At 55.5% G+C, this 19,093-nt stretch overlaps 1 protein-coding gene across 4 annotated transcripts in view; it reads left to right on the top strand.

Annotated features, from left to right (window-relative positions):
• The window catches only part of OGDH (oxoglutarate dehydrogenase), a 35,360-nt gene that overhangs the window by 10,054 nt on the left and 6,213 nt on the right, over positions 1–19,093 (top strand). Inside the window, exons 3-14 of one of the 4 annotated variants that reach the window (XM_069877559.1) lie at positions 495–683; positions 4,826–4,928; positions 9,361–9,405; positions 11,743–11,858; positions 12,682–12,836; positions 13,235–13,381; positions 14,183–14,273; positions 15,353–15,532; positions 16,452–16,580; positions 17,971–18,150; positions 18,376–18,528; positions 18,933–19,035. In XM_069877559.1, the coding sequence (XP_069733660.1) occupies positions 495–683; positions 4,826–4,928; positions 9,361–9,405; positions 11,743–11,858; positions 12,682–12,836; positions 13,235–13,381; positions 14,183–14,273; positions 15,353–15,532; positions 16,452–16,580; positions 17,971–18,150; positions 18,376–18,528; positions 18,933–19,035 (1,591 nt within the window). Of the gene's footprint in view, positions 1–494; positions 684–4,611; positions 4,703–4,825; positions 4,929–9,360; positions 9,406–11,742; positions 11,859–12,681; positions 12,837–13,234; positions 13,382–14,182; positions 14,274–15,352; positions 15,533–16,451; positions 16,581–17,970; positions 18,151–18,375; positions 18,529–18,932; positions 19,036–19,093 lie in introns of all 4 variants that reach the window. The other 3 variants (XM_069877561.1, XM_069877562.1, XM_069877563.1) reach the window with 3 other exon arrangements.

Genomic DNA, 19,093 nt, shown 5'->3' with positions numbered 1-19,093 from the left:
TATTGTGGGCATGTAGAGGGCAGTGTCCTGTCCCAATGAGAAGGAAAAAAAGACCTTAGAGCAGCCTTCTGTATGGAAGGGGGCTACAGGAAGGCTGGGGAGGGGCTCTTGATCAGGGAGTGCAGGGAGAGGACAAGGGGGAGGAGTTTTGAGCTGAAAGAGGGGAGATTGAGATGAGATTTTAGGAAGAAATGTTTCTTGTGAGGATGGGGAAGCCCTGGTTACCCAGAGCAGTGGTGGCTGCCCCATCCCTGGAGGGGTTCCAGGCCAGGTTGGATGGGGCTTGGAGCCCCTGATCCAGTGGGAGGTGTCCCTGCCCATGGCTGTGGGTGGGACTGGATGGGCTTGGAGGTTCCTTCTGACCCGAACAGTTCTATTTATTCCATGACAAGAGCCTGAAGACTTGGCTGGGAGTCCTTGCTCCAAGCAGCTGTAAAGCAGCGAGGAAGGGTTTGAGTAATGACCCCATCACCTCTTTTCTTTCCCTTTTCTAGTCATGGGACATCTTCTTTCGCAACGCCAACGCCGGAGCTGCTCCAGGCACCGCTTACCAAAGCCCCCCTCCGCTGAGCACCAGCCTCTCCACGCTGTCGCAAGCCCAGTTCCTGGTCCAGGCACAGCCCAACGTGGATAAACTGGTGGAGGATCATCTCGCAGTGCAATCTCTTATCAGGGCGTATCAGGTAAGGAGAGGGGCTCTGCGCTGAGGAGGAGCCCGTGCTCCGCAGAGGGGTGGTGGCTACGGTTGGCGTGGTTGCTGCACGTGTGGAGAGCATGAGGGATGCGCTGGGCTGCCTATTTTTTTATCAGGAGCTGCTGATCTGTTGGGGCTCAGCTGATGCTTTGCTGGACAATGAGAAGATTAAAGCTGTTGTCACCCAAACAGAGCAATGATGGTCGCGGGGAGGGGGTGGTCAGGGGGGTTTGCTGCCTTCTAAAATGAAGCTCCTGCGCGGTGCGCTCCTGCCACGCTCAGCAGTGGCGTAGGACACTCATCCTGCTTCCCCCGCGTTGCCAAGAGAACTTCTGAGATCTGAAAACGAAAGTTCAGGAAACATTTCCTTGGAATTTGTGACCCGGATGAGGGTGGTGGTGCTGCTGGGCTGCACCTTGGAGTCACGCTGCCAAAGTCAAACAAGTTTCAAGTGGAAAGAGAACCTCCTCCAGCCAGGGGCTGGCCAGCCAGTGTTTGAACGCCAGGGAACGTGTAAATACATTTCTACATCTGTGTCGTCCTTTCACCTTCTGATTTGTCAAGTTTGGGGGCTCTAATTGGGGCTGCAGTGAGAAGTTCACGAACCTGGCGGCTGGGAAGGTTTGATCTCGGTCTCCTCGCCGCTCCCTGCAAAGAAGCACCTCCTGCAGGTCATGTTCCTGCTCGGGTACAGGGAAAATCCAACGTACAAGGCCACGGGATAAGGCAAGAACTGCAGCTGTAAGCAAGTCCGAAGATCTACCCAGTCTCAGCCCTGCTCTGCTTGGAGAAAGCGCCCCTGCAGCCATGGTGCTGACGTAGGTGCTGGGGCCCTGCCCTGCTTTTCTGTGAGGAGGCGAAGCTGAGATGCATTCATGGGACCTCCCTCTTCTCCTGTGGCTGCTTTTGTGGGAGGTGAGCGCCCTGTCAGCTCTCCAGCTCACGTGGATCCTGGGGAGCCCTTTCCAAAGGCAGCAGCTCTCGGTGGTGGAACAAGCCGATGATGCCAGGTTCAAACAAGTGGTGACCGATGGGCTTGGAAGCAGCAGCTCCAAGTCAGCAATTTGAACACAAAACCTGTAACGTCTTCTGCATTCCCGTCACCTCCTCAGGCTGTGAAAAGTAGCGCTGGGAGGTGATTGCTCTTGGTTGTGTGTTTCTGAGCTGTCTGCCTTGAGAGATCCACCTCCCTACGGCTGCAACTGCAGCCAGGTGTCCAGGTGAGGAGTTCAGCACAGGGTATGGAGGGACTCAAGAGCAGGAAGGCAGGATGAATCCCTGCTTTTGGCAGGCAACCTACATAAAACACCAGGCAATTAACGTCTTAACTGGATCAGCTGGATTGTCCCCATAATTATAGGTGAGCAGTGACGCTGCTTTAATGTGATGTCGGTGATGGCTTTGTCATTGTAGCAGTGGTTGCACCTCCGCGTTATCATTTCTTTTTAAATCACAGATTTACGGAACAGTTTGGGCTGGAAGGGACCTCAAAGCCCATCCAGTTCCACCCCTGCCAGGGGCAGGGACACCTCCCACTGGATCAGGGGCTCCAAGCCCCATCCAACCTGGCTTTGAACCCCTCCAGGGATGGGGCAGCCACCACTGCTCTGGGTAACCTGGGTCAGGGCCTCCCCACCCTCACAGAGAACCATTTCTTCCTAAGATCTCATCTCAATCTCCCCTCTTGCAGCTCAAAACCGTTCCCTCTCATCCTCTCCCTGCACCCCCTGATCAAGAGCCTTTCCCCAGCTTTCCTGGAGGTGCTTTCAGCACTGGAGGCTGCTCTAAGGTCTCCTCAGAGCCTTCTCTTCCCCAGGCTGAACAATCCCAACTGTCTCAGCCTGTCCTCCTACGGGAGGTTCTCCAGCCCTCGGATCATCTCTGTGGCCTCTGGATTCACTCCAGCAGCTCCATGTCCTCCCTGTGCTGAGGACTCCAGAACTGGACATGGGGCTCCAGGTGGGTCTCACCTGAGCGGAGCAGAGGGGTAGAATCCCCTCCCTCACCCTGCTGGTCCCATGGCTTTAATGCAGCTCAGGACACGGTTGCTTTCTGGGCTGTGAGCACTTTGTTGGCTCATGTTGAGCTTCTCATCCCCCAGCCCCCCGAGTCCTTCTCCTCAGGGCTGCTCCCAATCCATTCTCCGCCCAGCCTGGATTTGTGCTGGGATTGCCCTGACCCAGGAGCAGGACCTTGCGCTTGGCCTTGTTGATCTCCATGAGGCTCTCGAGCCCCAGCTCTCCAGCCTGTCCAGTCCCTCTGGATCCATCCCTTCCCTCCAACATGTCGACAGCACCACACGGCTTGGTGACCCCCTCGTACTCGAGTGGGTTTTGTAACCGCTGTCAGATTTAGTGGCCAGGAATGCTGTCTTCACACCCATGAGGTGGCAGTGGTGTTTCCTGCCCCACTCCCCACGTTGCTGAGCTGGAAACTTTGAGAGCAGGAGCTGCTGGGAAGGAAACCTTGAGCTGGGGAGGGGCTCTTGATCAGGGAGTGCAGGGACAGGATGAGGTGGGTGGTTTGGAGCTGCAGAAGGGGAGATTGAGATGAGATCTAGGGAAGAAAAATGTCACTGTGAGGGTGAGGAGTCCTTGGTCCAGGTTTCCCAGAGCAGTGGCGGCTGCCCCAAGCCTGGAGGGGTTCAAGGCCAGGTTGGATGGGGCTTGGAGCCCCTGATCCAGTGGGAGGTGTCCCTGCCCGTGGCAGGGGGTGGAACTGGATGGGCTTTGAGGTCCCTTCCAACCCAAACCATTTCTATGAAGCTGTGAAAATCTGCTGTGGTCTTGTTTTGGGATGGGGAAAAAAATCTGCCTGGCTTTGCATGTACGTGGAGAGTAACTAACAGTGTGGCTCCTGAGGAGAAGACCTTGCTCATGGATTTGAGGACTTGCTGCATACCTGCCAACTGCAGAGTTGACCTCAAAGCCACTGGGCACCCTCAGCTCGAAGGTGTTTGCTGGAACAAGTGCTCTTCTTGTCCTGGTGGGACTATCCTCGCCATGCGGAGCAGCATGGGGTGCTTGTGTTCTCCTGGTATGGCCCCCAACTTTTATTGCAAGATGGACAAGCAAATATTTCCCAGACAAAGCTGGCACAGAAGGAATTGATTTGTGGCCACCACACGTTGTCACCTTGCTTGTGCCATGCCAGCTGGAGAGAGCTCGCTGCCGCGATGGGTTGAGTTTGCACAGTGAGATGGGATCCACCTGTAGACACCTCCTGTGAAGGTGAGAAGGAAGCCTCCTCATTGGCTCTTGTCATTCCCTGTGGCTCCCAATGCAGATCCAAACCTGGGTGACTCCTGGCCTGGCCACCAGGAGCCGACACGGTGCTCTTGGTGCCAAAGCTCTTTGGTATTTTCCGCCCAGAAGAGTGCTCCGAGTCCTCCCATAGGCTCCTCTCCACAAGGACACTGTGAGCTGCTGAGCTCTGACGGCACAGATGGGTGAATGTTCCTCAGACGCATTCCTCTGCCTTTCTGGAGCTCCTGCTGCTGGTGGCAGTGCTCGTTTTCTCTGCTCTGTTGGCAGAAGAGGACCTGGATCTGTCAAAACCTGCAAAATTGCCTCTTCATTTGCTGTGATGCTTAGGAGGAAACCACAGGTGTGGAGTTACTGCATCCGTGGAGCGGAGGAGCTCGGGTTTTACACCAGGCTGGCAGTGGGAGACCCTCGGAGGTCAATTGTGGAAGGAGAAGGCCTTCCTCCTGCTGTCCCACAAAGCCAGGCAGTGCCGAGCTGGTGGCACATGCGCTGTCACTGGAAGCCAACCCGGCTTCTTCAGGCAGCCTGAAACTGGGGTGGCTCTGCAGAAAACCTAAAGAGGGAACCCCTGCATGGTTTGGTTGGATTGTTTTTAAGACATGTCTCTGCAATTAACGTGTCTTAACGACTAATCTGTGTTGTTGCTTCCAGGTCAGGGGTCACCACATTGCAAAGCTCGATCCTCTCGGCATTAGTTGTGTAAATTTTGATGATGCGCCAGTAACTGTTTCTCCAAACGTCGGTGAGAATTACTCTGCAAATTAATTCTAATGTAATTTAACTTTTTTACCCCTCCCCTCTTTTGTTTTTCTCCCTTTCCCCTCTCCCTCTTGGTTCTCCTTTCCATCCCCGGCCCATTTCATAGATTCGAGGGCACCATGTAGCACAACTCGACCCACTGGGCATCTTGGATGCGGATCTGGACTCCTCCCTTCCAGCCGATCTTATCACATCCGCAGACAAACTGGGTGAGGGCTTTGAGAACAGTCAGTGCTGCATCGCTTGAGCTCCTCTTTCACAGCTTCGTAGGTAGATGCTTCACCAGGAAGGGGGAAAGGTCTTAAGTTTCCTCAGTAATGATCACTCTGAATTGTAGCCGCCTTGGAGCAGCTCTGCGCCCCTCTGGCTGTCGAGGCCACTGGGTCTGGAGCCAAAACCCTCTTGCTCGGCTCATGTTTCTCCTCCAATTAATTGTGTCCTTCAACTTACTCACCCAGGGGTGGAAGCAATTGCATCTTCTGGAAACACAAAGCAGAGAGGATTTCTGCTGGGGAGACCTGGAGGTGTGGTCCCTCAGCTCCTCTTGCTGCTCCTGGGGGCCCTGGGAGCTGTGGAAAATGTCTCCGCAGGGCTGGGAAGCACCTCCTGGTGCGTCCCTGTGGCGGTGTCCTGCTTCCCATCGCTCCCAGCTTGCTGCAGCATCCGTAAATCCCTGAATTGCCCCCTTTTTCTAAGCCTGAGCTGTGACTCCCTGTCAGTGATCATAACAAGGAAGCTTTGGGATGCGTTCCCAGCCGAGTAGCGAGGTGGAAATCGATGCCTTGGAGTGAGAGCTGCGTGAGTGTTGCACAGAGCGCGTGTGATGCTTAGGACTGGAAATCCTAATCTGAAAGCGCTTCAGCTCAGCGCCTTAGATCTGATCTTTGTAGTTTGCTGCCGTTCTTCTGGCCCGAGTGAGGTTGCGGCGCTGAGCTCTCTCACCTCGCTGGTGCTTTCCGAGGGTCGCTCCCCGGCACTAGGAGCGCTCGGCATGCTTCTAACGTAGAGCAGAGCAGTGATGATTACTAACCTCGCACAACGGAACAGCCGATCAGAGCGTGCGGTGCATGTCAATGATCTCAATTCCTTGTTCAGTTTACCAGCCCTGGACCTGCTGGACCTTCTACAGGATTCCCTGTGCTGGGAGCGATAGGGAAGGATTAGGTTTGGGTTGTTCCAGCTTGCTGCGTGATGGGGAAGCGGCTTCATCCCAACATCTGGACTTCTGATGTGCTTGTCTGGAGGACCAAGCTCTGTCTGTGCCTCAGGAGCCGGCTGGCTCTGGGATGGAGCAAGCCCTGTGCCTGGGAGGTTTTGGGAAGAGGTGGGGAGGTGATGGCCGTGAACCCAAGTACAGAAGAGGATGGACGTAGATGGTATTGTGAGGGGATAAGGGGGACAGTTTTAGATGACTTTGAAGCCCCTCCTGCGGCTGGGGAGAGGAAGAGGTGGTGGAAGCCTTTTCTAGTGCAGGGATCTTGGCCTCTGCCATGAAAACGTGAGGTCCTGAAGCAGAGCAGCAGAGGAGGGCCCTGTGCCTGGTGGACGTGGTTCCCTGCCAAGAGGAGAGCAGGATCTGCAGGAAACCCAGAGCCAGTGGTGGCAGTGATGGTCTCCCTCAGGGGAACAGGGAGTTGGTGTGGGGAGCAGAGTCATGGACTTAGAGTGGGCTGGGCTGGGAGGGACCTTAAAGCCCATCCAGTTCCACCCCTGCCATGGGCAGGGACACCTCCCACTGGATCAGGGGCTCCAAGCCCCATCCAACCTGGCCTTGAACCCCTCCAGGGATGGGGCAGCCCCCACTGCTCTGGGCAACCTGTTCCAGTGCCTCCACACTCTCCTGCCCTCTTCCAGTGTAAAACTCTTGCCCTGTGTCCTGTCACAGATCCTGGTAAAAACTCTCTGTGCCTTTCTTACCAGCCTCCTTTTTGTACCAAGAGGCTACAGCGGGGTCTGCAGAGCTGTTACAGCCCTCGGATCATCTCCGTGGCCTCCTCTGGCCCCACTCCAACAGCTCCACATCCTTCCTGTGCTGAGGATTCCAGAGCTGGACACAGGACTCCAGGTGGGGCCTCACCAGAGCGGAGCAGAGGGGCAGAATCCCCTCCCTCGCCCTGCTGGTCCTTGTGCTCTGGATGCAGCCCAGGGAACTCCCGTCTCTCTGTGCGGTGAGCGCACGCTGATGGCTCACGTCCAGTTTGTCACATCCCCAAGTCCTTCTCCACAGGGCTGCGTCTCTCAGTCTGTCCTGGGAGCGGGCATTGTCCCAACCCTTGCATTTGGCCTCGTTGAACTTTATGAGGTCCGTACAGGCCCGCTTCTCCAGCTTATCCAGGTCTCTGTGGATCCATCCCTCCCCACTGGTGCATCAACCATCAAGCTGGGTTTCACCTGCAGCCTGGTCTAGGGTGCTCTTGATCCTGCTCTCCAAGCCATCAATGAAGGTGTGAAACCATATCATTCCCAGTCTGGACCCTTGAGGGACACTGCTTCTTACTGGTTTCCCTTTGGACACTGAACTTGTGGGGAAGGTCAGTTCAGAGGGCTTTTCTCCTGCCTTGCTGTGGTTCTGCTGGAGGAGAGTGTGCTCCCAAAGTTCCCTTGGAGCCCTCGCTGCGGAGCTGGGCTAACGGCATCCTCGCAGCTGCGTGGAATCTGGGAAAAGCAGCTTCATCTCCGCTTTCCCTGCTTCCCAGGGTGGCGATGAGGAGCCCCGTGGATCCGTAGGCATCGGCTGGAAGAGAATCTCAGCCCGTGATTCCTGTGTCTGGGCCAGGCATTAAGATTAATTTCTATTTCTTCGTGGCTTTCATACTGAGATTTCTGCCCTTGTGGTTCCTGGTGTTGATTTAATTCCCAGCAACCTGTAAATTTGTAAGGAATACCGAGCCCTTTGGAACGAGCAATGCTGGTTTCAGCTGCTGGCACGCGCTGGGGCAACGTCCTTGGGTAGGACCCCAGACTCAAACACTTGTGTCTGATCAGAGGAGGCTTTGTTATCTTGCTGTGGGTATCATCTGTGACTGAATAGACCTTCCCCTAGTGTCCTTATCCTGGAAATCATTATCTGGTTGTTCTTCAACACAACTTGGAGAGCGTGGGGAGAGCTTTGGACATCTTGGGGCAGAGAAAGCCAAGCTCTACAAAGATCCTGCTGGCTTATTTTTTGCTTTGAAAAGGGTTTCTGAACACTTTAGAGAGCAGTTAGTAATAGGAGCGGTTTTGAAACTTGGAAATCATCTTGTCTCGTCTTTCTGAGCAGTGAAATCCTACAGGTTGGCTCTTGGGGTGCCAGCTCCCCTGCCAGTGGCTTCAACCATAGCTGGGCAGGGCTGTGGCTCAAAGGAGCTGCGTGGTTAATCTTGGAAAGGGATCTTTCTTCTCCCTTGCCTTTTGTTTAGCAGCTGGTTTGTGTCTGCTCTGGATTTTGGAGAAAATGAGAGGGAGAAGCTTGCCCGGGGTGCTTGGGCTGAGGGAGCTGGGGGGCGGAGACAGCAAATTCCTTTTCCTCTTGTCTTTGAGTTTTAAAAAACAAAGTCGTCTCCTTCTCATCTTCCGCTGTGGCTGATCTGGTGTGGTAAGTGGGGTAAAACAAGGACAAGGCGACTGCAGGGCCTTGGTGTGGCCTCGTCCGAAGAAATAATGCCTTAGCAGGCAGAGGTCCAGCTGGTGCGTGGAGGCAGCGTGTGTCCGAGCATCCATCTGTCCGTCTGCCTGAGAGGCTCCTGCCTCTCACCCGGGGGAGCTGATTGGAATCCTCCTCCAGCTTGGGAAGAGAACCCTGATGGGAGATGGGCTGGGAGCGCCGCTGCCTCCCCTTGCCCTGCTTTCAGACCTTGCCACCCAGACACCTTGCTTGAACTCGTGCCTGTTCCCTGCTGACCCCAAGGAGAAGCATTTCCAAAGCCTTTCCTGTAATCCCTGAGGTCCTCGAAGCACCTAATGCCACCGTGCAGCTCTGTGGCCTGTGCTCCTGGGAGATGACGGTGCCGCCCGTGCCTGCGTCACTGCTGAGATCCCTCATTTGGATGCCCCGATCCCGCTCCTGCTGGTGTGCAGGCGGCATCCTTGCCTCCTCGCTGGAACCCTGACATCTCCCAGCAGCGATAAGTGGAGCAAAACCCTCTGGCAGCCGACGCTGGGCGAAGGCAGCTCCCGTCTCGGCAGCAGATAACGCTCCTGGCTCAGCAGAGATAACGCTTGTGGCTCGGCAGCAGAAACTGCTCCCAGCAGATAACGCTGCCCAGGACGCAGCGTGCCAGGAAGGTGCCTTTTGGCCCCCGTAGCGGGTTTAGATGCTCTGCCAGGCAGCTTTCCCCTCCCTCCCGAGCTGTGGATGCGAGAGGACGACTCAAACCATGCAGCTCAACTGCTCCCCAGTGTCTGATGCCCCCCTGTCCCGTTCCCCTCCCTGCTCCCCCCTCCTCTCTCCAGCCTTCCCACCGAGATTCCTTTTCTGCCTAGCGCGTAGTCATCCTCCATCCCACACCCTTTTCTTCTGATGTTTTTGACTGTATTTTAAACGCTGTATTTTTTTGCCTTGTGCTGTCCACGACTCGGTGTCCTGGTTCCAGGGTTTTTACTAACTTTGCCTGCGTCTCTCTATCTTCTCCCTTTCCCCCCTTTCCCTGCCCGTCCCAGACCTCGCAGTGTTCAAGGAGCGGCTGAGAGTGTTAACAGTAGGAGGTACGCAATCAATGAGCCTTTAACCCTCTGGAGTGCAGGACTCTCTTTGAATAGGTTATTCTGGGTGGGAACCGAGCCAGCAGAGTGATCCCCTCCTGCCTCACACTGCTCTGGAGTTCTGTAACGTTAATTTTTCCTTTATCCCACTAAAAATCCCGATGTAGGCGCTTGGTGAGTGATGCTTTCCCTGTAGAGATCCCCAGTTTAGAGCCTTGCTGCCCCTTTCTGTGCTGTGTCTTTGCATGTCTGGCTGCCAGAGGACACGTTTTGGTGTGAACGTTCATGTTTAGAGGCTTCAACCTCCCCAATTTGAGTGTCCCAAAACTCCAAGCTGTCTTCTCCAGCTGGTTTTGCCTCCGTGAGACTTTGGCAGCTCATCCCTAGCCTTCCAGCTGATCTGATGGAATTGCTGCCTGTAAACAGCACTGTCAAAACCGCTGGACAGGCTGCAGCAAAGCAGAAGCAGAGACGCTCAGACAACTCCTTGGGAAATCTGATACCCTCAAAGTGAGCTGGAGCCTTCACCCAGCGTGGCAGAGTGAGCCACAGCCCTGCAACGTGGGGGTGGGAGTGGGTTATCCTTAGGGGGTGGCATAGAATTATAGAATTAGAATGGTTTGAGTCAGAAGGGACCTTAAAGATCATCCAGTTCCACCCTCTTCCATGGGTAGGGACACCTCCCACTGGATCAGGGGCTCCAAGCCCCATCCAACCTGGCCTTGAACCCCTCCAGGGATGGGGCAGCCACCCCTGCTCTGGGCAACCTGTTCTAGGGCCTCCCCACCCTCAGTGTGAAGAATTTCCTCCTTATGTCCAGTCTAAATCTTCCCCTCTTCAATTTAAAGCCATTCCCCCTTGTCCTATCACTCCATGCGTTTGTAAGAAGTCCCTCCCCAGCTTTCCTGGGTACCCTTCAGGTACTGGAAGGTCGCTATAAAGCCTCCTTGGAGCTTTCTCTTCTCCAGGCTGAACAACCCCAACTCTCTCAGCCCGTCATAGAATCATAGAATCATAGAATCACCAGGTTGGAAAAGACCCACCGGATCATCGAGTCCAACCATTCCCATCAAGCTTGGATGATTCTGATCATCCTGATCATCCTGATCCTGATCAGCCTGATACTGTCCTTCCATGGGAGGTGCTCCAGCCTTGGATCATCTTTTCAGCCCCTGTCCCCTCCCTAAAAGAGGCCCTGGTTGGGGCACTGGGCTGCTCTGGGGGAGCTGGGGGAAGCAGTGGTGACTCTGCTGCCCCTGTAGCTCCTGCCGTGGGTCAAGAAACCTTTTGGACCCTGGCTCTGCTGCGAGTAGGGGAAGAATGAGCAAGTCCCCGAGGGAGATGCTTGGGTTCTGGGCTCAGCCACACTCTGCCAGCCGCGCTCCTGCTTCCAAAGAATATTTTGGGGCTCCCAGACCCTTCCCAGCTTTGCTTCTGCCTTGCTGCCGTGGTCAAGAGCCCTCCTCCTCCGTGCCTCAGTTTCCCTAAAGAAAGCCATGAGGTTGGGTGGGTGCTGCAGCCCCTGGGGTGGCGCTGGGGTGTGTGGGGACCTGCTGGTGCCGGAGCATCTGCCACCGGTGCTGGGGCTCGTCCAAACTTCCAAAACCTGGTGTTTAGATCCAAGCTCTGCTCAGCACCTTCTTCAGCTGCTCCGTGCAGCACCATGAGGCACCAGCATCCAAAAGGGGGGGATTTGCTGAGCAGAGCTAAGCTAAACCCCTAATTAAAAGGCTGTTAATTGGGGTAAGGGGGGATCCAGGTGGCAAACGTGCTGAGGGGCTGGCTGCTGCCCCGCTCCCGGGCTGAGCTATTCAGGAGAGTCCAGTGCAGCGCCCTGATCCGGTTTCTCTCTCGCTCCTCTTTCTCTCCCTCGTTTGGGTTTGTCTGTTTTAACGGTTTCCTCGGCTCCTGTTTTAATTCCTGCCCTGTGGCAACACCTCCATTGTGCTTGGTGATTCCTCCATTTCTTTTCTCTCCCCTCTCTTCTAATTTGTGGTGTGTTTCGTGTTCCTGGGGCTCCAAACTCCCCACCTCTCACCCTGGGTGTTAATTACCAAATTCCGCGCGTGTATAAATCGGTTTGTATTTCATTTCCTGCGTTACCTTTCATCGTAACCTTGTTGTTCTGTGCTTAATGTCTTTTTTTGTTTAATTACGGCTCGATTTTTATCCACACAAACCTCCTTCATGCTTATTTTGGGTTTTATGCTGCTGTTTTTTGGTTTTGTCCCTCCCTGCCTCCGTTGGACCCTTTGTGGCGGTGTTGTCCCCCCCCCCCAATCCCGCTTCCTTTCTTCTCTTTCTTGCTTTCGCTTGTCCCACCCATGAAAAATCCTGCAGGCTTTTACGGGCTGGATGAATCCGACCTCGACAAGGTCTTCCACTTGCCCACAACCACTTTCATCGGGGGAAATGAATCGGCTCTTCCGCTGCGGGAAATCATCCGTCGGCTGGAGGTGAGGGGCAGGGAGGGCTCTGGTCACCTTCAGCTGCTCTGGGGTGAAGCATTTGGTCTCCCCAAACACCAGGCCACTAAAGTTTTGCATTTTTGGAACCCTTTCCAGCTACGTTTTCCAGTTTAAGGCAGCAGGCGGTGCTGGGAGGGCAGAGCAGCAGGTTGGAGGCTGGCGATGTCCCACTCGCTGCCCTGCATGGTGCGGTCTTGGTGCTGGAGCAGCTCCAGAGCCAAATTTTCCAGCTCTTGTGGCTGATTCTCTTTGCCTGCCAAGTTTTGTACCCTGGTTTGAGAGTGCAGCCGTCTCCCAGGAAGCTGCAGGCTTGCTCAGATGTTCTTAGCTGAGACAGGGTGACCTTGGGAGAAGCAAAGCTGCATCGGCATCTTAAATAAGCAGCGAGAACAAGCTCCTGAGTCGGAGCAGGGAGATTGTTTTGCTGATTCCCACCCAAACCATTCGATGATTCCCAACAATTTTAACTACGAGGCATTAACTACGAAACCTCTAGGTTTTCCTGATGGTAGTAGGTGTTTGCAGTGGACTCTGACTACTAACATCATGACTTCATTTCCAAACGAAAATGCTCTTGGGTGATGTTACTTTAATCAGAGAATCACCAGGTTGGAAAAGACCCACGGGATCATCGAGTCCAACCATTCCCATCAATCACTAAACCAAAGGTTTAGCGATGGGTCCCCCTGGATTCCATCACCCCTGGGTTCCATCACCCCTGGGTTCCATCCTTCTGGGTTTTGAGGGGAGGACAAGGAGGCACTGAAGCCTCAGCTGTTATCTCACAGCCTTTCTTTTCCCACCGGGGCAGATGGCTTACTGCCAGCACATCGGCGTGGAGTTCATGTTCATCAACGACCTGGAGCAGTGCCAATGGATCCGGCAGAAGTTTGAGACCCCGGGCATCATGCAGTTCACCAATGAAGAGAAACGCACGCTCCTGGCCAGGCTTGTCCGCTCTACCAGGTGTCCTGGGGGGGATATTTTCACTTTCTCCTCATCTTCTCTTGCTTCCCCGGGGGGAGGTTGGTTCAACCAGAGCAACACAGTCACTGCCTGAGTCACATCTTGACGTCATCTGTCACGGTCGGGTGACACCGGCGAGCTGGCAGGCCCTGGTGCTGACAAAGAGCCCAAACCCACAGTTGATGCTTAAAGAAAAGGTCTAAAAATCAGCTTGAGGTGCAGCACAGTGGGGCCGTGGCCAGCCAGGCTCCTCAAGAGGGATCCGGGGTGACCTCTCGAGCTGCTGCACGACACCTGCTTAAGCACCACTTCACGCTGTGGCTCCCTCGATGTGATCCCCATCCTTTAGTTTTTTTGGAGCTCTGGCACCAATCCCTCTCTGTCCCTTTCCCTTCCAGGTTTGAGGAGTTCCTCCATCGGAAATGGTCTTCAGAGAAGCGTTTTGGTCTGGAGGGCTGTGAAGTGCTGATCCCCGCCTTAAAGACCATTATCGACAAGTCGAGTGAGAAGGGAGTGGATTATGTTATCATGGGGATGCCCCACAGGTAACGCTGCCTCTTCCCACGCGTGGAGGTGGGGACGTTGCCGGGGTTCGGGACTGGAGGGCACACTGGTTTCTGCCTTTGCGTAACTGGTCTTGGCTGGTGGTTAACCTCAGCTGGAGGGCTCAGACCTTGGCTGCTCTCTGCTCATTGCGGTGTTTTCTGCTTCGGCTTGTTTGTAAGTTCTTCTGGAGAGGGGTGGTGGCTGGAGCAGCAGAGCTGGAATCACAGAATCATAGAATCATAGAATCATAGAATTGCCAGGTTGGGAGAGACCCACCAGATCATCGAGTCCAACCATTCGCATCAATCACTAACCCATGTCCCTCAGCACCTCGTCCACCCGGCCCTTAAACCCCTCCAGGGAAGGGGACTCAACCCCCTCCCTGGGCAGCCTCTGCCAGGGACCAATGACCCTTTCTGTGAAAAATTTTTTCCTGCTGTCCAGCCTGAACTTCCCCTGGTGGAGCTTGAGGCCATTCCCTCTCATCTTGTCCCATCACTTGGGAGAAGAGAATCCTAGAATCAAGGAATAGTTTGCACTGGAAGGGACCTCAAAGCCCATCCAGTTCCACCCCCTGACGTGGGCAGGGACACCTCCCACTGGATCAGGGGCTCCAAGCCCCATGCAGCCTGCAGTCTCCTTCAGGGAACTCCTCTCCCCCAGGGACCCTCTGCCCAGCGCAGGAGGCATGGGGTTGTCTCCCTGCCTCTGCGTGATGCAAGGATCTCAGGTCTCTCACTCTTGGCACTCGCTGACGAGCTGGCGGCTGCTGGTTGACAACAACAGTCTGGCTTTTGCAGGGGACGCCTGAATGTTCTTGCCAACGTGATCAGGAAAGAGCTGGAGCAGATCTTCTGCCAGTTCGACTCCAAGCTGGAGGCTGCTGATGAGGTGAGTCTCCTCCAAATAGCAGGTTGCTGTCGCCTGGCCTCTCATCCCTCTTAAAAAGGCTGTGGCCATGCAGGGTGATCTGGATTGTGCCACCGCTTGTGGGGTCACGTGCTGGCATTGGCACTGCAAGGATTTCCGCATTGCAAGGGTTTCTGCATTACACGCACGCTGCTGTGACTGCAGCCTCCGTGTTGATGCCAGTGCTGGCCTGTCCTTGCTTGTCCTTGTGTGTCCTGGCCGCTCCCAGCATCTCCAGCATCGGCTGGGCAATGAGTGGCTCCTGGTGGCCCTCACGGAGCCTTGGGTTGAGCGAGGAGGTGAGTGGAAGGTGGCCAGGAGCAGAGGTTGGCTCATGTCCTCGCAGCAGCCCTGGTTCCCAGATGGGACCCTAACACAGCTCCAAAAGGCTCAAACCGCTTGCGCTGCAGGCTCTGTTGCTGCGATCCGCTCACGCTTCAAAGCTTCCAGCATCTTAAGATGGGCTGGTTTGGCTTTCAGAGAACTGGGCTGGACTGGTGTTATCCCACCATGCCCTTCAGGTGGGGTTTTGAGGTGCAAAAGCAGCAGCCTGGGGCACTGAGGTGCAGTCCAGGCAGAGCGTGGGTGAGTGTTATCCTAGCTCTGTTTTCTAGTGTCTCCCCCAAGCCCTTCGTACTCGCTTCTTCCTCTGTACCTGGTGCACGTCTGAGGCTGTTGATAGTTTTGGCACCTGGACCGGGGTCCTTTTGCTTTGCTGCATGCGAGCTCAGCTCCTGCCGGAGCTCTCTTCTTCCAGCCTCAAGGGTCATAGAATCATAGAATCACCAGGTTGGAAGAGACCCACCGGATCATCGAGTCCAACCGTTCCCATCAATCACTAACCCATGTCCCTCAGCGCCTCGTCCACCCGTCCCTTAAACCCCTCCAGGGAAGGGGACTCAACCCCCTCCCTGGGCAGCCTCTGCCAGGGACCAGTGACCCTTTCCATGAAATATTTTTTCCTCGGAATCCTTCTTCTCCTGCCCCCTGCCTCGGGTCTCCTTCTGTGCCCCCAAAGGCACTGCTGGCGCTGGCACTGACACTCCTCTACCCTCTGTCAGGGCTCTGGAGATGTGAAGTACCACCTGGGCATGTACCACCGGCGGATTAACCGTGTCACCGACAGGAACATCACCCTTTCCCTGGTGGCAAATCCTTCTCACTTGGAGGCAGCCGATCCTGTTGTTCAAGGCAAGACTAAAGCGGAGCAGTTTTACTCCGGGGACACCGAGGGGAAGAAGGTGAGTGGTGCCGTGATGCTTGCACTGACGTGGCCCTGGGCTGGATGGTGTTTGGATGCAGGAGAACAAAGAAACCAGACTGCTTTTTGTTGGCTGTGCTGCTCTCCTGGCTTTGCTCCCCCATCCTTCCTTGCTGTCTTCGGGGAGAACTCATGCAGGAGCTCACCCTGGGCTCCCATTGCCACCTCTTCCATCTCTGAGTGAGTGGCTCAGCCAGGCCGCGAGGAGCAGCCCCAAAACCCTGGTTGGAAATTGGGGAAATAGGGGGGGATGTGCTCCAGAAAGCCAACCTGAGCATCACAGCGTTGAGGGGCTCAGCAGAAGGAGATGAAGGATCTCAGTGTGGCCAGGGATGACCGTTCCTGGGGCTGGGAAGGCTGAAGCCAGCGGCAAGAGGGGACTTTGTGCACCCGGTGGGCTGCAAGGGGGGGTTTATTTGCAGTCTGACTCACAGACCTGTCTCCAACACCAAGTGGAAGGGCGAGATTCAAGATGCTCCTCTTCATTTTACACTCCAGGGGCAGGATATAAATAGACAAACTCTGTCCTCATCTGACAGGCAGCATCCTCAGCCGCCCCCAACTGCCAGTGAGCTCCTGCCTGGTCTCCTGGGGTGAAAGTGTGGGGAAAAGGGACATTTTTGTTCATCTTTCCTCAGTTAGAAGAAGGTTTGGCTTTGAGATGTGTGGGTTTGGGCACTGGACTCGCCCCCAGCCTCATCCCGCTGCCTGATTTTGGTGCCTGAATGCGCTGCCCTTGCTTGAGGGGGAGCCGCTGGCCACCTTCTGGGACCTGCTCCGCTCCAGTCCTCTGAGCCAGAGTTAGATGCCCTGATGAGCTGCTCCGTGTCCTTTTTGGGATGCTAAAGGCTCGTGGGGATGAGACCTGAGCCCTTTCTTGGTGGCTTCCCATCTCCCAGGTGATGTCCATTCTCCTGCACGGAGACGCGGCTTTCGCTGGGCAGGGCATCGTGTACGAGACCTTCCACCTGAGTGACCTGCCCTCCTACACCACCCACGGCACCGTCCACGTCGTCGTGAACAACCAGGTGAGGCACAGATGGCCCTGGGGTCCCTCACAGAGCACCCTCTGCCCGTGCAGCTCCGCGTGGGAGCTGGGAGCAGGCAGGAACTGTTCCCCAGCCAATATTCCCAGCAGGAGCCGTAATCCTGGGATCACCAGAGGGTGCTTTGTACCCGGCTGCTCAGCGGTGACAGCTTCTGAGTCCAGCCTGGTGCAGAGGTGGCACAACCTGATGCTGGGCATGTGAGAAAACACAGGGCAGCTCTTTTTTGTCCTTGTGTCACCCAGAGCCTCTTCCCTGGGACCAGCCCAACCCTGTGGGTGTGCCGGAAAGCTGGCTCGGGCGCAGGGACCAGGATGGGCTAAGAGAGGGGCAGGTTGGGCTACGACTGAGCAGCACAGTCCTGGGGGAGCTGAGATGCCCTCAAAAGCTGAATCATAGAATCATAGAATCACAGAATCACAGAATCACCAGGTTGGAAAAGACCCACCGGATCATCAAGTCCAACCATTCCCATCAATCACTAACCCATGTCCCTCAGCACCTCGTCCACCCGTCCCTTAAACCCTCTCAGGGAAGGGGACTCAACCCCCTCCCTGGGCAGCCTCTGCCAGTGCCCAATCACCCTTTCTGTGAAAAATTCTTTTCTAATGTCCAGCCTGAACCTCCCCTGGTGGAGCTTGAGGCCATTCCCTCTTGTCCTGTCCCCTGTCCCTTGGGAGAAGAGCCCAGCTCCCTCCTCTCCACAACCTCCTCTCAGGGAGTTGCAGAGAGCAATGAGGTCTCCCCTCAGCCTCCTCTTCTCCAGGCTAAACACCCCCAGCTCTCTCAGACGCTCCTCGCAATCCTTGTTCTCCAGCCCCCTCCCCAGCTTCGTTGCTCTTCTCTGGACTCGCTCCAGAGCCTCAACATCCTTCTTGTGGTGAGGGGCCAGAACTGACCCCAGGATTCGAGGAGCGGTCTCCCCAGGGCCGAGTCCAGAGGGAGAAGAACCTCCCTGGCCCTGCTGGCCACGCCGTGTCTGATCCAAGCCAAGATGCCCTTGGCCTTCTTGGCCCCCTGGGCCCCTGCTGGCTCCTGTTCAACCAACACCCCCAGGTCCTTCTCCTCCAGGCAGTTTCCAGCCAGCCTTCTCCTAGTCTGGAGCTGCTCAGGGTTGTTGTGCCCCAAGTGCAGGACCTGGCATTTGGCCTCGTTAAACCTCATCCCGTTGGTCTCAGCCCATGGATCCAGCCTGTTCAGATCCCTTTGGAGCCTCCCGACCCTCCAGCAGATCCACGCTCAACTGGTGCTTTCCTGAGCTGGTGAAACAGCTGCCGTGGCCGAGCCAGCTCCAACATTGGAGAAGGAGCCTCCTAGCAGAGCCCTGTTCCAGATCTTTACCACCTTTCCCGTTCCCTCTCACCCGCTGCAGATCGGCTTCACCACAGACCCCCGCATGGCCCGCTCCTCCCCGTACCCGACCGACGTTGCTCGCGTGGTGAACGCTCCCATTTTCCACGTCAACGCAGATGACCCCGAGGCCGTTGTTTACGTGTGCAACGTGGCAGCAGAGTGGCGAAGCACCTTCCATAAGGACGTGGTGGTGGATTTGGTAAGAAAAGTGCCCTCAGCCTTTATCCTAAAGCTGTGGCTCTGCCGTAGATGCTCACCACTGCCTCTCAGGCTGTATTTTCTGAAAGCCAAAGTTCTCTTCAGGGCTCACCTGGCTCTTTTGATGTGACAGGAGGGAGGAGGTGCTAGAAAGTGAGGCAACAACTGCTTTGAGAGCCGCGGGTCGCTAGCAGCTGCTTTCAAAGGCTCTTTCCTTTCCTGGCAGGTTTGTTACAGGCGCAACGGTCACAACGAGATGGATGAACCCATGTTCACGCAACCCCTGATGTACAAACAGATCCGGAAACAGAAGCCGGTGCTGCAGAAATACGCGGAGCTGCTGATTTCCCAGGGGGTGGTAAATCAGCCGGAGTACGAGGTACCTTCCCCTGGGCTCTGGGAAGAAATTCCCCTTGTTTGGTTCAGACCCGGGGGGGTGAATGATGTGACAGGACACGTTGTGTGTGTCACCTGAAGGTGGCAGAGCCGTGCGAGGACCTAGCGAGCTGGGTTTAGGAGCCAAAGCTCATCCTTGGATTGTGCCAGCTCCAACCAGCTCAGGAACATGGAGTTCAAGGATTGCCCCGTGATGAGTGCGGCACAGGCTGTGCAGTCCTGGGCCTCTGCGGCTCGTCTGGGACCCAGGGGAGTCCTCATTCCTGGAGGGATTTAAAAGACAGACGGATGAAGTGCTTAGGAATACGATTTAGTAGTGAACAGTTTGACACCCTAACACGGAGACGCCTCGCTAATGTTTTTCTGCCTCCTGATTCTGCCTTCCAGGAGGAAATTGCCAAGTACGACAAGATCTGTGAGGAGGCCCATGCAAGATCCAAGGATGAAAAGATCTTGCACATCAAGCACTGGCTGGACTCGCCCTGGCCAGGTAAATTGCTTGCAACTTGGAGGTCCCCAGCAAGAGCCTGGCCTCTTGAGAGCCGTGA

This window comes from Phaenicophaeus curvirostris, chromosome 27 (assembly GCF_032191515.1).
Source record: "Phaenicophaeus curvirostris isolate KB17595 chromosome 27, BPBGC_Pcur_1.0, whole genome shotgun sequence".
NCBI lineage: Eukaryota > Metazoa > Chordata > Aves > Cuculiformes > Cuculidae > Phaenicophaeus > Phaenicophaeus curvirostris.
This window is presented reverse-complemented; position numbering and strand designations above follow the sequence as displayed.